Here is a 23,497-nt window from a genome sequence, read left to right on the forward strand (position 1 = left end):
CAGCAACGCGATGTGATCGCGTTGCTGCGAGGGTCTTACCTCCCTCCCTGCCTGCTTCAGACCCGGATCCAAGATGGCCGCGGATCCGGGTCCTGCAGGGAGGGAGGTGGCTTCACAGAAGCCTGCTCAGAGCAGGCACTGTGAAGCAGCCTGCACTTCTCTCAGATCGGTGATCTGTCAGAGTGCTATGCAAACTGGCAGATCACCGATCTGTATTGTCCCCCCCTGGGGCAAAGTAAAAAAGTAAAAAAAATTTTTTCCAAATGTGTAAAAAAAAATAAAAAAAAATATTCCAAAATAATGAAAAAAAAAAAAATATTATTCCCATAAATACATTTCTTTACCTAAATAAAAAAACAAAAACAATAAAAGTACACATATTTAGTATCGCCGCGTCCGTAACGACCCGACCTATAAAACTGGCCCACTAGTTAACCCCTTCAGTAAACACCGTAAGAAAAAAAAAAAAAGAGGTAAAAAACAACGCTTTATTATCATACCGCCGAACAAAAAGTGGAATAACACGCGATCAAAAAGACAGATATAAATAACCATGGTACCGCTGAAAGCGTCATCTTGTCCCGCAAATAACGAGCCACCATACAGCATCATCAGCAGAAAAATAAAAAAGTTATAGTCCTGAGAATAAAGCGATGCAAAAATAATTATTTTTTCCATAAAATAGTTTTTATCGTATAAAAGCGCCAAAACATAAAAAAATAATATAAATGAGATATCGCTGTAATCGTACTGACCCGAAGAATAAAACTGCTTTATCAATTTTACCAAACGCGGAACGGTATAAACGCCTCCCCCAAAAGAAATTCATGAATAGCTGGTTTTTGGTCATTCTGCCTCACAAAAATCGGAATAAAAAGCGATCAAAAAATGTGACGTGCCCAAAAATGTTACCAATAAAAACGTCAACTCGTCCCGCAAAAAACAAGACCTCACATGACTCTGTGGACCAAAATATGGAAAATTTATAGCTCTCAAAATGTGGTAACGCAAAAAATATTTTTTGCAATAAAAAGCGTCTTTCAGTGTGTGACGGCTGCCAATCATAAAAATCCGCTAAAAAACTCGCTATAAAAGTAAATCAAACCCCCCTTCATCATCCCCTTAGTTAGGGAAAAATAAAAAAAAATGTATTTATTTCCATTTTCCCATTAGGGCTAGGGTTAGGGCTAGGGTTGGGGCTAGGGTTAAGGCTACAGTTAGGGTTGGGGCTAAAGTTAGGGTTAGGGTTGGGGCTAAAGTTACGGTTAGGGTTTAGATTACATTTACGGTTGGGAATAGGGTTGGGATTAGGGTTAGGGGTGTGTCAGGGTTAGAGGTGTGGTTAGGGTTACTGTTGGGATTAGGGTTAGGGGTGTGTTTGGATTAGGGTTTCAGTTATAATTGGGGGGTTTCCACTGTTTCGGCACATCAGGGGCTCTCCAAACGCGACATGGCGTCCGATCTCAATTCCAGCCAATTCTGCGTTGAAAAAGTAAAACAGTGCTCCTTCCCTTCCGAGCTCTCCCGTGTGCCCAAACAGGGGTTTACCCCAACATATGGGGTATCAGCGTACTCAGGACAAATAGAACAACAACCTTTGGGGTCCAATTTCTCCTGTTACCCCTAGGAAAATACAAAACTGGGGGCTAAAAAATAATTTTTGTGGGAAAAAAAAAGATTTTTTATTTTCACGGCTCTGCGTTATAAACTGTAGTGAAACACTTGGGGGTTCAAAGTTCTTACAACACATCTAGATAAGTTCCTTGGGGGGTCTAGTTTCCAAAATGGGGTCACTTGTGCGGGGCTTCTACTGTTTAGGTACATTAGGGGCTCTGCAAACGCAATGTGACGCCTGCAGACCATTCCATCTAAGTCTGCATTCCAAATGGCGCTCCTTCACTTCCGAGCCCTTCCATGCGTCCAAACGGTGGTTTCCCCCCACATATGGGGTATCAGCGCACTCAGGACAAATTGGACAACAACTTTTGGGGTCCAATTTCTCCTGTTACCCTCGGGAAAATACAAAACTGGGGGCTGAAAAATAATTTTTGTGGGAAAAAATTTTTGTTTTATTTTTACGGCTCTGCATTATAAACTTCTGTGAAGCCCTTGGTGGGTCAAAGCGCTCACCACACATCTAGATAAGTTCCTTAGGGGGTCTACTTTCCAACATGGTGTCACTTGTGGGGGGTTTCTACTGTTTAAGTACATTAGGGGCTCTGCAAACGCAATGTGACGCCTGCAGACCATTCCATCTAAGTCTGCATTCCAAATGGCGCTCCTTCACTTCCGAGCCCTTCCATGCGTCCAAACGGTGGTTTCCCCCCACATATGGGGTATCAGCGCACTCAGGACAAATTGGACAACAACTTTTGGGGTCCAATTTCTCCTGTTACCCTCGGGAAAATACAAAACTGGGGGCTGAAAAATAATTTTTGTGGGAAAAAATTTTTGTTTTATTTTTACGGCTCTGCATTATAAACTTCTGTGAAGCCCTTGGTGGGTCAAAGCGCTCACCACACATCTAGATAAGTTCCTTAGGGGGTCTACTTTCCAACATGGTGTCACTTGTGGGGGGTTTCTACTGTTTAGGTACATTAGGGGCTCTGCAAACGCAATGTGACGCCTGCAGACCATTCCATCTAAGTCTGCATTCCAAATGGCGCTCCTTCCTTTCCGAGCCCTCCCATGCGCCCAAACAGTGGTTCTCCCCACATATGGTATATCATCGCACTCAGGACAACTTGGACAACAGATTTTGGGGTCCAATTTCTCCTGCTACCCTCGGGAAAATACAAAACTGGGGGCTAAAAAAAATAATTTTTGTGGGAAAAAATTTTTGTTTTATTTTTACGGCTCTGCATTATTAACTTCTGTGAAGCCCTTGGTGGGTCAAAGCGCTCAAAACACATCTAGATAAGTTCCTTAGGGGGTCTACTTTCCAAAATGGTGTCACTTGTGGGGGGTTTCAATGTTTAGGCACATCAGTGGCTCTCCAAACGCAACATGGCGTCCCATCTCAATTCCTGTCAATTTTGCATTGAAAAGTCAAACGGTGCTACTTCCCTTCCGAGCTCTCCCATGCGCCCAAACAGTGGTTTATCGCCACATATGGGGTATCAGCGTACTCAGGACAAATTGTACAACAACTGTTGGGGTCCAATTTCTTCTCTTACCCTTGGGAAAATAAAAAATTGGGGGCGAAAAATAATTTTTGTGAAAAAATGATTTTTTATTTTTACGGTTCTGCATTATAAACTTCTGTGAAGTACTTGGTAAGTCAAAGTGCTCACCACACCTCTAGATAAGTTCCTTAGGGGGTCTACTTTCCAAAATGGTGTCACTTGTGGGGGGTTTCAATGTTTAGGCACATCAGGGGCTCCCCAAACGCAACATGGCGTCCCATCTCAATTCCAGTCAATTTTGCATTGAAAAGTCAAATGGCGCTCCTTCGCTTCCGAGCTCTGTCATGCGCCCAAACAGTGGTTTACCCCCACATATGGGGTATCGGCGTACTCAGGACAAATTGTACAACAACTTTTGGGGTCCATTTTCTCCTGTTACCCTTGGTAAAATAAAACAAATTGGAGCTGAAGTAAATTTTTTGTGAAAAAAAGTTAAATGTTCATTTTTATTTAAACATTCCAAAAATTCCTGTGAAGCACCAGAAGGGTTAATAAACTTCTTGAATATGGTTTTGAGCACCTTGAGGGGTGCAGTTTTTAGAATGGTGTCACACATGGGTATTTTCTATCATATAGACCCCTCAAAATGACTTCAAATGAGATGTGGTCCCTAAAAAAAAATGGTGTTGTAAAAATGAGAAATTGCTGGTCAACTTTTAACCCTTATAACTCCCTAACAAAAAAAAATTTTGGTTCCAAAATTGTGCTGATGTAAAGTAGACATGTGGGAAATGTTACTTATTAAGTATTTTGCATGACATATCTCTGTGATTTAAGGGCATAAAAATTCAAAGTTGGAAAATTGCAAAATTTTCAAAATTTTCGCCAAATTTCCATTTTTTCTGCAAATAAACGCAGGTAATATCAAAGAAATTTTACCACTATCATGAAGTACAATATGTCACGAGAAAACAATGTCAGAATCACCGGGATCCGTTGAAGCGTTCCAGAGTTATAACCTCATAAAGGGACAGTGGTCAGAATTGTAAAAATTGGCCCGGTCATTAACGTGCAAACCACCCTTGGGGGTGAAGGGGTTAATACAAGATCTTATTCTTCAATATTAACAATATTTTTATATGCAAATGGGGTTGTCATTACTTGCTATGTTTTGCTTAATAATTCATTTGTATTTCTATTTTGTACAAGCACTTTTTTTTTTGTATGGCATTTGATATTCCCTAATTGGATACCACACACGTGTATGGTAACGACTATTACTTGACTATCATTTTCTTAAATTGCCTAATTGTTCAGACAGCAAGTAGACCACGAGTAAGACTTTTGGCAAAACGCGTAGATCTGAAACCTTCTTGTTGCACTGTCATATTACCATCAAGTTTGTTTGGAGCATGTTATATATGGCTAATTAAAAGCTAAGTTTTACAAACAATGTACAAGCTTCCTCGCTGAATTTTTCACACTTTTGGTGTTCGTGCTGCAGCTACTCTGGCTTATTTCTTGCAAAGTATTTCATGCTTAATACCCTGAAAGGTGAGTGGACTTTTTTATTTGTTTGCACTGCCTCCAGTCTATAAGACACACTCACTTATTAGCAAGATCTTTTTCTTGCTAAAAGTGTGTGCGTCAAAGATCCCGCTCAAGGGGGTAATGCTGAACCCCACCGCTGCCAACAATTGTCAAGACATGAACCGGAGAGATCACACAGAATCCCTCCACAACCACCAATTGTCAAATATCACCACCTCAGAGGTTGCGCACTGTTATCTTTCTGTCAAGAACAGCGCTCTGCTGCTCCTATCTTCCGAACAATTATGCGAAAGTTATTTATACAGGCTGACTGGATGCCTGATTTCTGTTAGCATATGGCTTCAGGGTGCGGCTTACAGAATAAAAGGGACAGAATTATTAAATTTTATGTTTAATCCAGAACGATAGGCAGAGTTTATTAAAAAAAAATATACAAAAAGTTTTACAAAGGGGACAAACACTACAGCATATGCAGTGCATAAAATAAACAAGAGTAAAGCAAGAAGCTTACTATGGTGACCAGAGAGATGATTTGGCTTAGGGAAGGAGAGCACTTTGATTGGGAATGTCCAGTGAGAGAGATTGTGCATACACCGATATACAGTATATCTTTCTGCATGAACCCAGATCTTAATTAACCTTGACCTTTTATCAGCACCTAAGTTACACCCAGACTCCCCTCCTTGATGACCTCACGTGGGCTGAGTAGTGGGATGTTCTCAGTCCTTCAGGATTTTATATAATTACCAACAATAGCAAGAGCATCACTCCTGAAGACTGCAGAAGTTCAAGATCACCACTATGCTTTTTAGCGCGATTCCATATAGATAGTAAACATGACATAGCTGGAGTCAGCGATCTACTGATTTGGGGCTTATAGGCAGGCATTGCTTTATGGATTTTAAGGTTTTCCATGATAGTGTCAAAAAACTATGGTAAGTTGTAAAGTAATTTCCCTTTCTTATTTAATTATATGACTGTCTGTTACATCTTTTTGTACAATTTGTCAATAACAATATATCTATTGTTTCTCCTCTAATGAGTTATTTTTGACGGTCAATAAAATATGATTTTCCAGTAATTAATTTTTCACGCTATAGGTATGATAATGGATTCTCTGGCATTTTCCAGCGGTGTCGGCACCTGCATTCCTGGGGTTGATGTAAGGTTGTTACATTATGTGAAACCTGCCCCCAATCAGCACTGGTGTCACCATCCCCACATCAAACATCACAAAGTCAGAGAACAGCTGCAGCCCTGGCTTCCAGTTGATATTCAATACATCCAAGGTGTTGAGGACAGTAAAGCTGGCACTGATTGGGAGCAGGGCTCATGTGATGCAACGACCTCTTGTGAGCCTCGGGAATGTAAGTCCCGACACCACTGGAATGGCACCGGCACCACTGGAATGGCACCGGCACGGAAGCCGAGATGAGTGTTTTTATTTTAACGAGGCCAAACATGGGTAATGACATGGGGTTGTCAGGTAAATCATTTCCAACATGATGAACATGGAAAAAAAGCTTCTCCCCTGTGTGACTGCTCTGATGTTCATTAAGTTGAATTACAAGCAAAACAGTTACCACATTAAGATTATAAAAAAGGTTTCTCCCCTAAGAGACTTTACTGGTCAAAAAGAAGAGTTGATTTCTTCACAAAATATTTTCCACATTCTGCACAGAAAAAGGCTTCTCCCCTGTGTGAGTTCTCTGATGTGCGTTAAGACTTGATTTCCTTGTAAAATATTTCCCACATTCTGAACATGAAAAAAACTCCCCTGTGTGAATTCTTTGATGTTTGACAAGACTTGATTTCTCTGCAAAACATTTCCCACATTCCGAACATGAAAAAGGCTTCTCCCCTGTGTGAGTTCTCTGATGTGCGCTAAGATGTGATGTATATCTAAAACATTTCCCACATTCTGAACATGAAAATAGCTTCTTCCTTGTGTGACTTCTCTGATGTGTGATAAGATTTGATTTCGTTGTAAAATATTTCTCACATTGTGAACATGAAAAAGACTCCGTGTGAATTCTCTGATGTTTGACAAGACTTGATTTCTCTGTAAAACATTTCCCACATTCTGAACAGGAAAAAGGCTTCTCCCCTGTGTGAGTTCTCTGATGTGCACTAAGATGTGATGTATTTGTAAAACATTTCTCACATTCTGAACATGAAAATAGCTTCTCCCCTGTGTGACTTCTCTGATGTGTGATAAGATTTGATTTACTTGTAAAATATTTCTCACATTCTGAACAGGAAAAAGGCTTCTCCCCTGTGTGAGTTCTCTGATGTTTGACAAGATTTGATTTCTCTGTAAAACATTTCCCACATTCTGAACATAAAAATGGTTTCTCCCCTGTGTGAGTTCTTTGGTGTCTATCAAGATGCATTTTCCTGTTAAAACATTGCCCACATTCTGAACATGAAAATAACTTCTCCCCTGTGTGACTTCTCTGATGTGTGATAAGATTTGATTTCCTTGTAAAATATTTCTCACATTCTGAACAGGAAAAAGGCTTCTCCCCTGTGTGAGTTCTCTGATGTTTGACAAGATTTGATTTCTCTGTAAAACATTTCCCACATTCTGAACATGAAAAAAGCTTCACCCCTGTGTGAGTTCTCTGATGTTCGAGAAGATTTGATTTCACTGTAAAACATTTCCCACATTCTGAACATAAAAATGGTTTCTCCCCTGTGTGAGTTCTTTGGTGTCTACCAAGATGCATTTTCCTGTTAAAACATTTCCCACATTCTGAACATGAAAATAGCTTCTCCCCTGTGTGACTTCTCTGATGTCTGATAAGATTTGATTTACTTGCAAAATATTTCTCACATTGTGAACATGAAAAAGGTTTCTCTCCTGTGTGAGTTCTCTGGTGATTAACCAGATTTGGTTTCTTGTTAAAACATTTCCCACACTTGGAACAAGAATAGTTATTCTTTACTGAGTGAATGTTTTGATGTTTCAGTAAAGATTTTTCAGAAGGAAAATGATTTCCATATTCTAAACCTGAAAATGATTTTTTTGCTTCATGAGCAGTTAGTTTTTGAATGCTTAATTTGTGACTTTGATTTTCCTTAGTAGTCTGTAATGAATCAGATTCCAGGACATGTTTGAAAGCATCAGATGAGAGATCATCGCTGTGAAGGGATGATGGTGTGTTTGGAGTAATGGCAGTCCCTTTATTTGTATCCCGTGGAATCTCAAGATCATCTGATTTAAAAATTGAAGATATCAGCTCTCCTTCTGTTCTCCTGGTACAGTCATCTGCCAAGAATAAAATCAGTTATTCATTTTTAATAAAATATCCTTAACTTATATTTTTGAACATTTCTAACTGCCTGTAAAAATAGCAAGTTATGCAAAAATATTGATTTACTAAGACAATGACAGTTCATAGGCTAATCGAAAACCTCATAACATGCACGAGTAGATTGTAGTGCTCGAATAAAAAGCCACCAAACTGTATTGTAGGCAAAAATAATACCAATTAAAACTATACTCATTTAAAAAAAAAAGTCCCCACTCAGGTCCATCATCTGTCAGTGGAAAAACAGATTTCCACATTATTAGTGGCTCAAAGTCTTTTGAAAAGCAACATGGCTTCTAAAAACCAATCCAGCAATGTCAGCTCTGCTGGAAGGTGCCAGATACAAGCTTATTCTCCTCTGGTTCAGTTCTCTGTTCTCAGCTCCCGACTTCTGAATTCGTTACCTGTTGTGACCCTGGCCCCTTTACGGACTACTCTTGCATCTTCTGATTTGGCATTTTCTCCGCCTTCCTTGTTCTGACCCGGCATCCTAACTATTCTTCTTCCCATCTCTCACAACAGAACAGCAGGTAACAACGTGGCCCAAGCCTAGGTGTCTCTATATCAGTCCAAATCCGTGTATATCTTTTAACCTCTTTCTGACATATGGGCATAATAGTACGCCGCTGTCGAACACTCTGCCTTTGATGAGGGCACTGGCGGTGAGCCCACATCTTTCCACTCACGTCAGCTGTTTTGAACAGCTGACATGTGCCCAGAACAGCCGCGGGTGGAATTGTGATCCACCCGCAGCTATTAACCCGTTAGATGCCACTGTCAAACGCTGACAGAGGCATTTTAACATGCTCTTCCGGTAATCATAGCTAGAAATCTCACCCACCGGTAACCCGTAATGTGATGGCAGGTCACCGATGCATTGGCATTACTACCAGAACTCTCCTGGAGACCTCTAGGTATGTCACTGCTGGATTGCTAGGAGTGCCACCCAGTGGTGGACACTCATAGCAAGTGAGTAATTCTGCTACATACAGGTGATCTGATCATCGCCAGTATGTAGCAGAGCTGATCGAGTTATGGCAGCTTTTAGTCTCCCATGAAGACTATTGAAGCATGCCAAAAGTAAAAAAAAAAAGTTTTTAACATAAAAAAAATATATAAGAGTTCAAGTTACCCACCTTTCTCCCCATTCAAAATAAAAGAATAATAATAATAATAATAATAAAAAAATCAAACATACACATATTTGGTATAACCGCATTCAGAATCGCTAGATCCATCGATAAAAAAAAAAAGGATTAACCTCATCGTTAAACGGCGTAGCAAGAAAGAAGTCAAAACACCAGAATTATGTTTTTTTTTGGTCGCTGCGACATTCCATTAAAATGCAGTAACGGGAGATCAAAAGATCGTATCTGCACCAAAATGATATAATTAAAAACGTCAGCTCGGCACGCAAAAAATAAACCCTTACCCAACCGGAGATCCCGAAAATAGGAAACACTACTAGTATCGTAAAATGGCACAATTTTTTTAAATTTTTTTCTTTTTAAACAAAGTTTGGATTTTTTTTTCACCACGTAGACATGTTTGGTGTCTATGAACAAGTAATGACCTGGAGAATCATAATGGCAAGTCAGTTTTAGCATTTAGTGAACCTAATAAAAAAGCAAAAACGAAAAACAAGTGTGGGATTGCACTTTTTTTGGCAATTCCACCGCACTTGGAATTTTTTTCCCGTTTTCGAGTACGAGACATGGTAAAACCAATGGTGTAGTTCAAAAGCACAACTCGTCCTGCAAAAAACAAGCCCTCACATAGCCATTTTGACCAAAAAATAAGAAAGTTATGGCTCTGGGAAGAGCAAAAAATGAAAATGCAAAACCAAAAATACCTCTGGTCGATAACGGGTTATAGGAAGATGAGCAAGGCAATCCCTGTGATATGGAAAATGGAGTAGATCGCGCCAAGCTTGTTCGTAGTAGCCATATTTGAGTTGCCAGGTGACCATGAACAGTGCCCCCACTATATTGTGTCTCCAAACTATTCAAGCAAGATTTAAATTCGAAAAGCTAAATGGCGCTCCTTCTCGTCTTAACTCCACCATGTGCCCAGACAGTAGTGTACAATTGTATATAGGGTATTGTTGGATTCAAGAGAAGTTGTAAAATTATTTGTAAGGTCCATTTGTTTCCTATTACACTTTTTGATGAATTCCAAAGATATCACAACATAAAGTGACACATGTCAAATTTGAAATATGAGACCTGACTAGGAAGATAAAACTGGCTGTGGTTAGTGGTTAAATCAAAGTATTTCGGGAACTAACTGCTGGAGTCAAAAACCGAGTATAGAAAATAACATCTACTGAAATGATCAAACAGTCTTCATCAGTAAAACATGAGTAACTAAAGGTGAACTTCTCTGGAATAATTAGAGTATGTGGATTGGTAATTCTTGCACGTTTTGTGGCTGTCTAACAGTCGCAAAACATGCGGCCGCAGAGACTCACACAAGTCATTCAAGAATAGAGAAATTAAGAGTTTACAGGGAAAAAAGTACTTTACTTTTACTGTATAATGACTTGCATATAAAAAGTATTTATTAAAAAAATTATCAATTAAAGTAAACCGAAATTGATTTTTTTAATTCAAAAACTGGAAATTTCAGTGTAATTTATGAAGAAAGCAAGAAGAGCCAAAAATTAAGGACTCAGATACACCCTTTATTAGACATAAGGGAGGTCCTACTACACATTCTGTTCAAATTGTCATGCAGTGGTACTTGTAAACCCATAAAGCTATACGCCAAGTGCCAAAAATTAAAAGCAGGGTCATTCATACTCACTTCAAGGCACCAACTGTACTACCTTATTCAAATATTGTGAACAAAGTGTAGTTGTAGTACTGCTGTCATCTGGTGGTGTGAAAAAGCCATGTCTAATCCTGGCTTTGTTCATTTCTATCAGAGTGAGCCTGTCAGCAGTTTCTGTTGACAGGTGAAAGTGCCAGTCTATTAAGATCCCCCAGCGGCACTAAGAACTCGCTCAGACAAGATGCTAGCGCAGGAAAGCACAACACCTCCAAGGCATAGAGGGACAGATCATGCCAGGTGTCCAGCTTTGAGACCCAATATCTGAACGTCACAGAGGAATTATGGAGTATGCTTGTTTTGTAAGCCAGTTACTGCATGACCCTATTTAAAAACATTTCCATCCTTGACAAAAATACCTAGTAATCAGGGCCTGGACGCTAAGAGGGTGTCATGAAATTGGGCCAGGTCTTTGACAGTGTACCCCTGCATCTGCTGTACATGGTGTGCGTCTCACTCGCCTTGCCTCCTTGGATGGGCAAGCTGCCCCCTGCTGCTAGTGTTGTCTGATGGAGAATGTGTCAACATCTTTTCCTTCTGACCTTCTGGTATATCGCCATTTTAGTACACCCCTCCATCTCAGGAGGGAGAGGTGCAAACGGGCGCCGCTATCATGAGGCAAGTGGAGCCCTTTGCTTCAGGCGGCAGTCGTCACTCAAAGAACCTATTGGCTGCTCTGTGCGCACAGGACCTGTGATGAGATCACAGGAGGGGAGAAGTCAGGGGTCACATGATCGGGACCTCCATGGATTGCAGGACTCTGCTTTGCTGGTTGCCATGGTAAGCATGGCATGCTACCTTATGTGTGGGGTCAGGAGGGGTTTACAGTGTGGATGTAGCAGAGAAGTGTGTGTATGAGGTGTATGGAGTGGAGCTGCATGTGGATGAGGTGTACGGAGCGGAGCTGCGTGTGTATGAGGTGTACGGAGCAGAGCGGTGTATGAGGTGTATGGAGCGGAGCCGCGTGTGTACAGAGCGGAGCCGTGTGTGCAAGGTGTGTAGGAGTAACTATGTGTGGCCATTATACGGTACTCAGTATAATGTGCGGCCATTATACAGTATTGAGCACTGTGTGTGGCCAATATACAGTATGGAGCATCATGTGGGGCCATTATACAGTATGGAGCACCATGTGTGGCCATTATACAGTATGGAGCATCATGTGTGGCCATTATACAGTATGGAGCATCATGTAAAGGCAATATACAGTATGGAGCACTGTGTCGCCAATAAACAGTATGGCGCATCATGTGTGGCCATTATACAGTATGGAGCTTCATGTGGGGCTATTATACAGTATGGAGCTTCATGTGGGGCCATTATACAGTATAGAGCATCATGTGGGGCCATTATACAGTATGGAACATAATGTGGAGCCATTATACAGTATGGAGCATCATGTGGGGCCATTATACAATATGGAGCATCATGTGAGGCCATTATACAGTATGGAGCATCATGTGGGGCCATTATACAGTATGGAGCATCATGTGTGGCCATTATTCAGTATGGAGCATCATGTGCGGCCATTATACAGTATGGAGCATCATGTGTGGCCAATATACAGTATGCAGCATCATGTGTATGGAGCAATATATGGGGCTCATTATTCTGTATGGGGCACTGTGGTGCCCAGAATACTGTATAGAGGACTATACTGTCTGATATATGACCTATTGTAGAATGTATGCAGCGCCCCAGAGTCCTGGTCGTTGCAGTACTGATGCTCCGCCGCTAAGGGGAGTGATGGTACGTCTGATGGCACTTAAGGAGTTCACCTGACCAGGTATCACAGACACCAATACACTTCATAGTCTGACCTCCAGGGGGAGCAAAGGGCACTATGCATTAGGCCACTCCTCGCAATCTGGTAAAACTGGGGGTTGGATAGAAAGTTAGAGAGAAGCTGACTGGGTTGGAACCAGGCAACATCCTGTGGCAGAGGGTGTTGCAGGGGAAGATTCAGGGGGGTCCCTGTCAGGGGTGGGATCCTGACAGAGGCCTAGCGAACAGGAAAGAACGTTACAGGACCGCGCCTGCACTTCATTGCGGCGGTACCCCAAGAAAGGCCAAGAAGCGAGGTTTATTGTGAAGAGTGAGAAACGAGATCATAGCAAAAAGGAGACAACACCAGTAGGAGTCGTGCTGTAAGATCGAGGCAACATCCTACTGAGGCGCGACGCCGGTGGCCGGAAACACCGAGGAAGTATTGGCTCCAAGCATTTATTCAAAGCAACGGCAGGACAGTTAATTATAGGTTGGCCGTCTCACCTAAATCACCTAAGCAGACATAGGTGGCAACTGTGGGAGAGGGGCGTCACTAGTGTCCCGGAAGAACTCCAGGTCTACCCGTCATACGGTTGCTTCCTAGCCATATCATCTGGGGGACGGAGAAGAACATTAGAATAGTTGTGTGAGAAGAGAACATCAGAGAAAGACCAACAGGAAGAGAGAGAACATCAGAGAGACACAACAGTTGTGAGGACTATCCCGTGGGTTCAGCAGGGACGTACTACAACACACAGGCGCTAGAAGGTAGGCAAAGATTTCCGCCTGCAAAGGGAACTCTGGATGTGCCATCGGACCGGCCGGTCTCAGCCAGCCCTGTTAGCAGTACTCTGGATTGAGGATCCTGAAGCCTTCAGTAAAGAGACTGCAACCCTGAGTCCTCGTTATTCACCGCGACTTGCACCACGCACCACCATCACACCTTTTATTGGACGCCCCTTAGCCGGGTCACGGACCGGGTCTAGCCACCGTGACAACCCCAGAACTGAGACAGAGAGGCCCAGTACCGGGTACCCCACGGCCCTGCATCAGGGGGCGCTCCATGTACAATAGTTATCACTCATGTAATGTATGGGGGACTGTATATGAGATGGGAGCCCTATAGGGGGGCTGTACTGTATATGTGTTTGAGGGGTCGCTGTTTTGAAGTTTGCCTCAGGCAGCAGTGTGGCTAGGTTCACCCCTGGGTGCAAACTTCTCCTTGAAGCGTGGGTCTAGCAGGGTGTACAACAGTACTCTTTTCTGGCTAAAATGAATATAACACGAGAGTCACGGGAAAGGCAGCAGTACATGAAGTATGCCATATGTGCCAAGTTCCCTACAGCCAAAACTTCCCTGTCTCCACCATGCTGACTATTCCCCATCTCCTCTAATCTCTTCCTACTCATTCCCCTCCTCAGCCCATCCACATAGGAAACTTGTGTGTGTACTAGACTCTGTTGTGCTCCTATTTCTCTACCTCCTCATTGTTAGCCAATTTGCACTGAGCATATTAAATGAGGCTGAGCTGGGTAGTATCTCCATGTCTCATGCCTTCCTCCATTTCCACCTGATCTGCAAGTAAAGCTTCATGTTTGTCAGCAGCAACTGTTGAAGTAGGCATAGAAGCGGAAGCATTGTGCTGGTGATGGCATCATCACTGCTCATGATCTTTGTGGAGTTCTCAAAGTCTTGGAGAACCGCAAACATGTCATACATCCATGCTGACTCTTCAGTTATGTGCAGAGTCTGACCAGAATACAGACAAGCACGATGGAGCTGGTATTTCACAACTGGTCTCTGCCACTCACAAAGCCTTGCCAGCTTGTGCAGTGTGGCATTCCAATGCATGGCCACGTCGCACACCAGTCGGTGAGCTGGCACCTGCATGTGCTGCTGCAACACTGCCAGAGCGACGGTAGCTGTAGCTGACTGTGGAAATGGGCGCCCATGCGGCATACTTTGATCAGAAGCTCTGGCAACTGTGTAGGTTTTCAGCAACTGAGGGCTAGGGCCAATTTCAGTGTCACATTCAGTTAGAGAAAGTGTGGTGAGGTGACTGCAGCAGTCACAGTCAATAGGCTGCTAGGGAAAGTGTGAGTATGTTAATCAAAGCAGTGCATTGTCAAAAACCCTTCCATGCAAATCCATCTGTAGGCTTGGGAACCTTGAGATGGACATCGGGGCCTTTAAGTGCTCTAAGCCTGCGGAGCTGCAGGGAAAGAAGGACTTAAACTCTCAGAGGCAGGAGGTGATGGAATTTGGGTGCATTGCTTGTGATGGAGAAGAATTCCTAGGGCTAGCGGAGTTAGCAAGAGAGATGCTCTGCCCATACCGAGAATTAGGGTTAAAGTTAAGTCCAGTACCTGTGGGAAAGTCCTTAACCCATTGAGCCCTATCCTATATGCCTTATTGTAATGACCGAAGGCTGTCAATAAAAGTTTGACTGCTTTAACAAATTCAATGTCCCCCGGATTGTTTGCTTTGAAGGTTCTGGAATATGGGAGCATACAGACAATGGAAGCCTATGGGCCACAAGTAAATGTGGTGCACCCCACACACAGCAGCACTCTGGGACTGGGACACGTTTTGTCTGTAGGGTGCCAGAATGTGCAGAAGCAGCAGCTCGCCCACAAATACCTCAATCAGTCACCTTACACAAGCATGGTACGTGTGTGAGCTTGCCAACCTTCAGAATCTCCACCAGGTTACACCCATTATCACACACCACCATAGCTGGTTGTAGGGTCTGCGGAGAGAGCCACATATCTGTCTGGTCTGTTATTCCTTTCAATAACTCTGCAGCGGTATACAGTTTGTCTCCTTGACAAATTACTTTCAGCGGTCTGTTTCCGCTTTGCTAAGGCAGTGCTGCAGAGCTTCCAGCTGATGTAGACAACATGCTCTGAGATAGCAAATCAAAGATGATAGATGAGAAGTAGGGGCTCCAGGAACTGGAGTAGGATGTGGAGGAAACCATGATAGAAGTAGGTCCAACAATCCTACGTGTAGGCAGCACATGTGCCATGCCATGGTGGGACTCGGGCCCAGCCTCCACAAAATCACTCAGTGTGTTGTCAGGGAATTGTAGCATGCCTCAGCACACGCGATTATCAATGTGTTGGACGTTAATTGGACAATCACAGAAACCATGTTGGAAAGGGCACGGGTGATCATAGTGAACACGTGCTGGTATAAGGTGGAGACGCCTCACCGGGACAAAATAGTGGCGGCTGGGGACCAAGTAGCAAAGGACCAAATGTGTATACCTGTAGCAGGCCATTTCTTTAATTTATTTCTAGCTATGGGAATTTCACACAAACCAAGTTCTACAGTATATATGGCAATAGTCAGTTTTGGAACAACCAAATGTGCAGACCTGTAGCAGGCCAATTTTTCTTTTTTATTTCAAACAAAAAATTTCACCCAAAGCAGGTTATACAGTATGTACACTCCCTGACAGAAGTTATGTGGCTTATCCATGTTATGTAAATAAAAGCTTATAACCTGACGTTAAATTCATCCATTGGTTGTATAAATTATTCTTTTGAAAGCTGAAACCCTCCGAAATGTGGTTTAGGTTAAGAAAATAAATTGGCATCAATGCAGAAATATTGATTAGTTAATATTTCACAGAATGGTCAGATTTTGGCAAGACAAAAGTTTTGTCACCCACAGAAAGTAATGTGATATTCAAACAAATAATTAACTTAAAATACAAATATATGTTGCCTAACATTGGTGAATGAAGTTGTGGTGCTATTTCATATTTTGTGTGACTTCCATGAGCTTGAAGGACTGCATCCATGCAGTTCAACAATGATTCATACAATTTAATAATGAAGTCATCAGGAATAGAAAGAATGCCGTCTTACATGCCTCCCAGAGTTCATCTAGATTCTTTGGTTTTGTCTTCCAAGCCTCCTCTTTCATCCTACCCCAAACATACTCAGTGATGTTCATATGTCTGGTGACTGGGTTGGCCAGTCCTTGAGCACCTTGATCTTTCTGTTTGGAGTATCTAGGGTTAAATCTGGATAGCCTCATTTTGGCTTCTCTGAGGCTTTTTATAGCCTCTTTCTGGGACCTGCTTTGTCGGTTATTCTTCTGCCCTCGGCTTAGAGTGACGACCCCTGTGTGCCTGTGCCTGTTTGTCAGGACTCTGAACATTTTTTACCTTTTGTGCATTACTGCCCTTTTTCAACATGGCTTCTTTGGTCTCATGTGCACTTGTCTTCCTGCTATAAAACTCCACCCCAGCCTTCAGTCTGTGCTAGATTATACTGCTTTGCATCCAGCTCCTGATTACTCCCTGGCCTTGCACCTGCTCCTGTGAACCTGTGTTGGAGATCCTGCCACACTGCTCTGAGTTCCTGCTGCCTACACAAGTGTTCAGTAATCCTCCTTTATCTGCTGCTCGTGTTACTTCCATCTGCATTTGCTAGACATGTAAGCCGTTTCTGCTCTGCAAAACCTGAGACTATTAACCAGGCCTCCCTGGTTGAGCTAAGATATGATTTGAACTGCCTAATAGCATATCTATCTGTGTCTGGACTAAGTCAAGGATCTATTCGTGTCAAGTTTCCTCAAGAATAACTGTGCTTCATAGACTTTCTGTTTGTTTGCATCTACCTCTGAAGTTTCCTCTTGACTGCTAAGCTGCATTTATTATTTGCACCAGGTGTTGTGGACTTGAGTTTCTCTCTGCACCTGCTTGAATCACCGTGTGATAATATAAACTTTACCACTTATAAAACTGTGTCCTGTTGTCTTGTTCCACGCAAAGAGTCTCCTGAATTATCCCCTATAATTATTACAGGATAATCTAGCCATAAAAAAAAAGGAGACTGCTGGAACAATGACTGCAGAGAGCAGATTAGAGCAGGTGTTTTCCATAATTAGATCACTGCAGAAAGATGTGGAAGGTCTGCAATAGAAGTAGTTTGGAAGCTTTGAACACAATCAACAAGTGTTTGGACAAACTTTGCAGGACTTAAGCAATCGCATGGCAGCCCAGGAAAACAAACTTACTGGCATAGAGTCCCAGTATGGATGGGCTTTTCAGGACATAAGCACGCAAATAGCTGCACAAGTGACTTTACCCTCTGGGCAACCGCCACCAGCTAGCCCACCTAAGTTGCCCCCATTCAGATTTAATGGTGATCGCAACAAATTTTGTGGCTTTGTGAATCCATGTATGCTATATTTTGATGTGCATGCTGACAGTTTTCCTACTGATAGATCCAAAGTATTGTGTGTAATAATGCTACAGACCTCTCGAGCGCTTGCCTGGGCGAATCCGATGATTGAGTCACGTGACCCACGGTTAAATGACTTGGATGATTTCTTGGCCGCTATGGCATTAATGTTTGATGACCCTAATCATCGTGCAACCGCTGAATCTGCTTTGTTGTCTTTACGCCAGGCTAAAAGTTCTGTTATTGAGTATGCCACTGAATTCAGGAGATTGGCGGTAGATACCAATTGGGACAGTTATGCACAATTGCCTATTTTTAAAAGGGGTCTGTCTAGTATAAAAGATGAACTAGCTCGCTCAGAGTCACCACAAGAACTAGAGACATTTATACAGCATTGTGTGTGCATAGACATTCGCCTTACTGAGCGTAGGCAGGAGAAATTTGCTGCATATAACCGTATTTCTAACTTTTCCCTTCCTTCCAAAGACCATGCAGGTAAAACATCTCGGGAAGTGGAGGAGGTGCCCATGCAAATTGATTCCGTTCAGAGATGCGAGATCAATGAATGCCGGGAGCATCGCCTTCGTGAAAGTCTATGTTTCTACTGCGGCCAGTCTGACCACTTCTTGATCAATTGTCCTAAGTGTCCTAGACGGCCTAACAAGGTGCTAGCAGAAATAGGGGAGTATGACAACTGTGATGATGAATCTGACATCTCTGAATGTAGCCTGCCTTTAAACGCTGTATTCCATTCACTTTCTATGACTTCACCCCCCAAGGAGCTGAAGGAAAAGAACGCTCACTGTTCTCTCCCTATTAAGATCCTGTGTTCAAGAAAGTGGATTTCCAGTTCAGCTATGATTGACTCTGGTGCAGGTGGCAATTTCATGGATGTCGCATTTGCCAAGGAACATGGTATTAAAATTCAGCAAAGAGCCTCTCCAATTACCATGGAAACAGTGGATGGGTCACCTTTAATCTCTGGGCCTGTGGATCAGGAGACCGTACCCCTTGAAATTTTGTTGGAGCCTAATCATCAGGAGCAACTTTCTTTCTTGCTAATTTTTTCTCCTCATTTTCCTGTGATTTTAGGCATTCCTTGGTTGCGTTCTCAGAACCCAATTATCAACTGGGAGACAAAGGAGATTATCTTTCCAACAAGGAGCAACTCAGCGTTAACAGAAGCTGTCCCTGAGTCCACGGCTACGGAACCACATGTACAGGTATCTTCTTTACCTCCAGCATATAAAGAGTTCTCTGACCTCTGTGACAAGAAGAATGCAGATCAACTTCCTCCACACAGGCATTATGACTGTTCCATTATGTTGCTTCCTGGGACAGATATTCCTTTTGGTCACGTATACCCTTTGGCCACACCTGAGCTTCAAGCCTTAAAAGGAGTATATTGATGAAAATCTGGCCAAAGGCTTCATACGTCCTTCATCCTCACCAGCAGGGGCACCCATTTTTTTGTAAAGAAGAAGGATGGGACCCTGAGACCCTGTGTTGACTATCGGGAACTCAATAAGGTAACCGTACGAAACCGTTACCCTTTGCCTCTGATTCCCGAATTACTGGAAAGAGTCCGCCATGCTAAGGTGTTCTCCAAGCTGGATCTTCATGGGGCTTATAATTTGGTGTGTATTCGTCAAGGGGATGAGTGGAAGACAGCATTCAGATGCCGGTATGGACACTTTGAATCTCTTGTGATGCCCTTCGTGCTTTGTAACGCCCCTGCAGCATTTCAACACCTTGTTAATGACATCTTCAGAGATTTGTTGGACCAGTTTGCGGTGATCTATTTGGACGATATACTAATCTTTTCTGACTCTCTACAGGAACATGAAGAACAGGTCAAAACTGTTTTAAGACGTCTGAAAGAGAACCAACTGTATATCAAGCCGGAGAAATGCGAGTTCCATCGTTCTGAGACACAGTTCTTGGGTTATATCATCTCTCCCCAGGGGCTGAACATGGAATCTGGTAAGATTCAGGCTATCCTTGACTGGCCGGCATCCAAGAACATTAAGGAGGTCCAACGTTTTATTAGTTTTGCAAATTTCTACAGACGCTTCATTCGAAATTTTTCTGATATTGTCCGTCCCATTACTTCCTTGACAAAGAAGGAAAAGCCCTTTAAGTGGTCATCAGAGGCTCAAGAAGCTTTTGATCTGTTTCACATCAGCAACGCTGTTGATACACCCAGATCCAACACATCCTTTCATTGTGGAGGTGGACGCTTCTGATAATGCTTTGGTGGCTATTCTCTCCCAAAGAACTGGAGAGAAGGGTCTGCTACATCCTTGTGCTTTCTTTTCCCGTAGACTAACCTCAGCAGAGAAGAATTACGACGTGGGAGACAAGGAATTGCAGGCTATTATTGTGGCTTTCAAAGAATGGAGGCATCATCTGGAAGGAGCTGCACAACAGATCATAGTGCTAACTGACCATCGCAATCTAGAGTTCCTTAGATCCGCTAGAGGTCTTTCTCTTCGTCAGGCTCGGAACTTATTCTTAAATCAATTTAACTTTGTTATCTCGTACCGTCCAGGTTCTCGTAATGGGAAGGCTGATGCTTTATCCCAAATCCATGCAGCGGATTCCGTACCTGGAGCCCCGTCCAAGACCATTCTATCTGATGCCAATTTCATTGGAGTTATCCACGATCAGGACTTGTGGAAGGAGTGCAGGGAGGCCTATGAAGGTGATGTATTTCTGGCCAACCCACCTGTTGATATTAATCTTGTCTTTAAGGGTGGCATGTGTTTCAGAGATCGACGTATCTATGTCCCGGAGGTCATCCGTCTGCAGATCCTCAAGTTGGTACATGGCTCCAAGTTGGCTGGTCACAGGGGGGTACAGAAGACACAAGAGTTCCTGAGCCGATTCTTCTGGTGGCCAACTTGCCTGAAGGATACCAAGGACTATGTTCTCTCTTGCGAGGTATGTGCCCGTTACAAGACTCCTCATGTGGCACCTACGGGTCTTCTACAACCATTACCTGTTCCATCCCGCCCTTGGGGGTCTATATCAATGGACTTTATTGTGGAGCTGCCTACATCGGGGGCATGAATACAATCATGGTGGTAGTTGATCGCCTGACTAAAGCTGCTCATTTTGTTCCCTGCACCGGCCTCCCCTCTGCTAAAGATACAGTGAACTTGGTTATACAGAATGTCTTTCAGTTGCATGGGGTGCCGGATGAGATCATCTCTGACCATGGAGTACAGTTCACTTCAAGATTCTGGAAGGGGTTTTGCTCTGCACTCAATATTAATGTCTGTCTCTCTTCTGCTTACCATCTCCAGACAAATGGTCAGACTGAGCGTACCAACCAGACGCTGGAACAATATCTAAGATGTAAGCGGTTTATACCTTGTGGGAATAAAAGGACTAGAAATAGGAAAAACCCAATGTGGCTAAACAAAGAAGTAAGACAGGCAATTAACAGTAAAAAGAAAGCATTTGCACTACTAAAGCAGGATGGCACCATTGAAGCTCTAAAAAACTATAGGGAGAAAAATACTTTATCTAAAAAACTAATTAAAGCTGCCAAAAAGGAAACAGAGAAGCACATTGCTAAGGAGAGTAAAACTAATCCCAAACTGTTCTTCAACTATATCAATAGTAAAAGAATAAAAACTGAAAATGTAGGCCCCTTAAAAAATAGTGAGGAAAGAATGGTTGTAGATGACGAGGAAAAGGCTAACATATTAAACACCTTCTTCTCAAAGGTATTCACGGTGGAAAATGAAACGCTAGGTGAAATCCCAAGAAACAATGAAAACCCTATATTAAGGGTCACCAATCTAACCCAAGAAGAGGTGCGAAACCGGCTAAATAAGATTAAAATAGATAAATCTCCGGGTCCGGATGGCATACACCCACGAGTACTAAGAGAACTAAGTAATGTAATAGATAAACCATTATTTCTTATTTTTAGGGACTCTATAGCTATGGGGTCTGTTCCGCAGGACAGGCGCATAGCAAATGTGGTGCCAATATTCAAAAAGGGCTCTAAAAGTGAACCTGGAAATTATAGGCCAGTAAGTCTAACCTCTACTGTTGGTAAAATATTTGAAGGGCTTCTGAAGGATGTTATTCTGGATTATCTCAATGAGAACTGTTTAACTCCATATCAGCATGGGTTTATGAGAAATCGCTCCTGTCAAACCAATCTAATCAGTTTTTATGAAGAGGTAAGCTATAGGCTGGACCACGGTGAGTCATTGGACGTGGTATATCTCGATTTTTCCAAAGCGTTTGATACCGTGCCGCACAAGAGGTTGGTACACAAAATGAGAATGCTTGGTCTGGGGGAAAACGTGTGTAAATGGGTTAGTAACTGGCTTAGTGATAGAAAGCAGAGGGTGGTTATAAATGGTATAGTCTCTAACTGGGTCGCTGTGACCAGTGGGGTACCGCAGGGGTCGGTATTGGGACCTGTTCTCTGCAACATATTCATTAATGATCTGGTAGAAGGTTTACACAGTAAAATATTGATATTTGCAGATGATACAAAACTATGTAAAGCAGTTAATACAAGAGAAGATAGTATTCTGCTACAGATGGATCTGGATAAGTTGGAAACTTGGGCTGAAAGGTGGCAGATGAGGTTTAACAATGATAAATGTAAGGTTATACACATGGGAAGAAGGAATCAATATCACCATTACACACTGAACGGGAAACCACTGGATAACTCTGACAGGGAGAAGGACTTGGGGATCCTAGTTAATGATAAACTCACCTGGAGCAGCCAGTGCCAGGCAGCAGCTGCCAAGGCAAACAGGATCATGGGGTGCATTAAAAGAGGTCTGGATACACATGATGAGAGCATTATACTGCCTCTGTACAAATCCGTAGTTAGACCGCACATGGAGTACTGTGTCCAGTTTTGGGCACCGGTGCTCAGGAAGGATATAATGGAACTAGAGAGAGTACAAAGGAGGGCAACAAAATTAATAAAGGGGATGGGAGAACTACAATACCCAGATAGATTAGCGAAATTAGGATTATTTAGTCTAGAAAAAAGACGACTGAGGGGCGATCTAATAACCATGTATAAGTATATAAGGGGACAATACAAATATCTTGCTGAGGATCTGTTTATACCAAGGAAGGTGACGGGCACAAGGGGGCATTCTTTGCGTCTGGAGGAGAGAAGGTTTTTCCACCAACATAGAAGAGGATTCTTTACTGTTAGGGCAGTGAGAATCTGTTATTGCTTGCCTGAGGAGGTGGTGATGGCGAACTCAGTCGAGGGGTTCAAGAGAGGCCTGGATGTCTTCCTGGAGCAGAACAATATTGTATCATAGAATTTTTAGGTTCTGTAGAAGGACGTAGATCTGGGGATTTATTATGATGGAATATAGGCTGAACTGGATGGACAAATGTCTTTTTTCGGCCTTACTAACTATGTTACTATGCTATGTCAGCCATCTCCAGGATGATTGGTTGGAGTTGTTGCCGTTAGCCGAATTTTCATATAATAATTCTCAGAGCGCCTCCACTAAATTTACACCTTTCTTTGCCAATCTGGGTTATCATCCGTGTATTTTACCTAGGTCTCCAATTAATTCTCCGGTTCCAGCAGTGGAAGAAAGGCTGACTGCGATGAGACAAAATCTGGAGGTTCTGAAGGAATCTCTGACCACGGCTCAAGAACGTTATAAGAGATCGGCTGATAGATTCCGTAAACCTGCACCGTGAA

The 23,497-nt window shown here is 42.7% G+C and overlaps 1 protein-coding gene across 1 annotated transcript in view; it reads right to left on the reverse strand.

Annotated features, from left to right (window-relative positions):
* Positions 1 to 5,056: 5,056 nt before the first annotated feature.
* The window catches only part of LOC143768001 (uncharacterized), a 36,566-nt gene continuing 18,125 nt past the window's right edge, over positions 5,057 to 23,497 (reverse strand). The window contains exon 7 of the mRNA XM_077256620.1: positions 5,057 to 7,947. Within this exon, the coding sequence (XP_077112735.1) occupies positions 6,329 to 7,947 (1,619 nt within the window). The 3' untranslated portion in view covers positions 5,057 to 6,328. The remainder of the gene's footprint in view (positions 7,948 to 23,497) is intronic.

The sequence above is a fragment of the Ranitomeya variabilis genome, chromosome 4 (genome assembly GCF_051348905.1).
Source record: "Ranitomeya variabilis isolate aRanVar5 chromosome 4, aRanVar5.hap1, whole genome shotgun sequence".
NCBI classification, from domain to species: Eukaryota; Metazoa; Chordata; class Amphibia; order Anura; family Dendrobatidae; genus Ranitomeya; species Ranitomeya variabilis.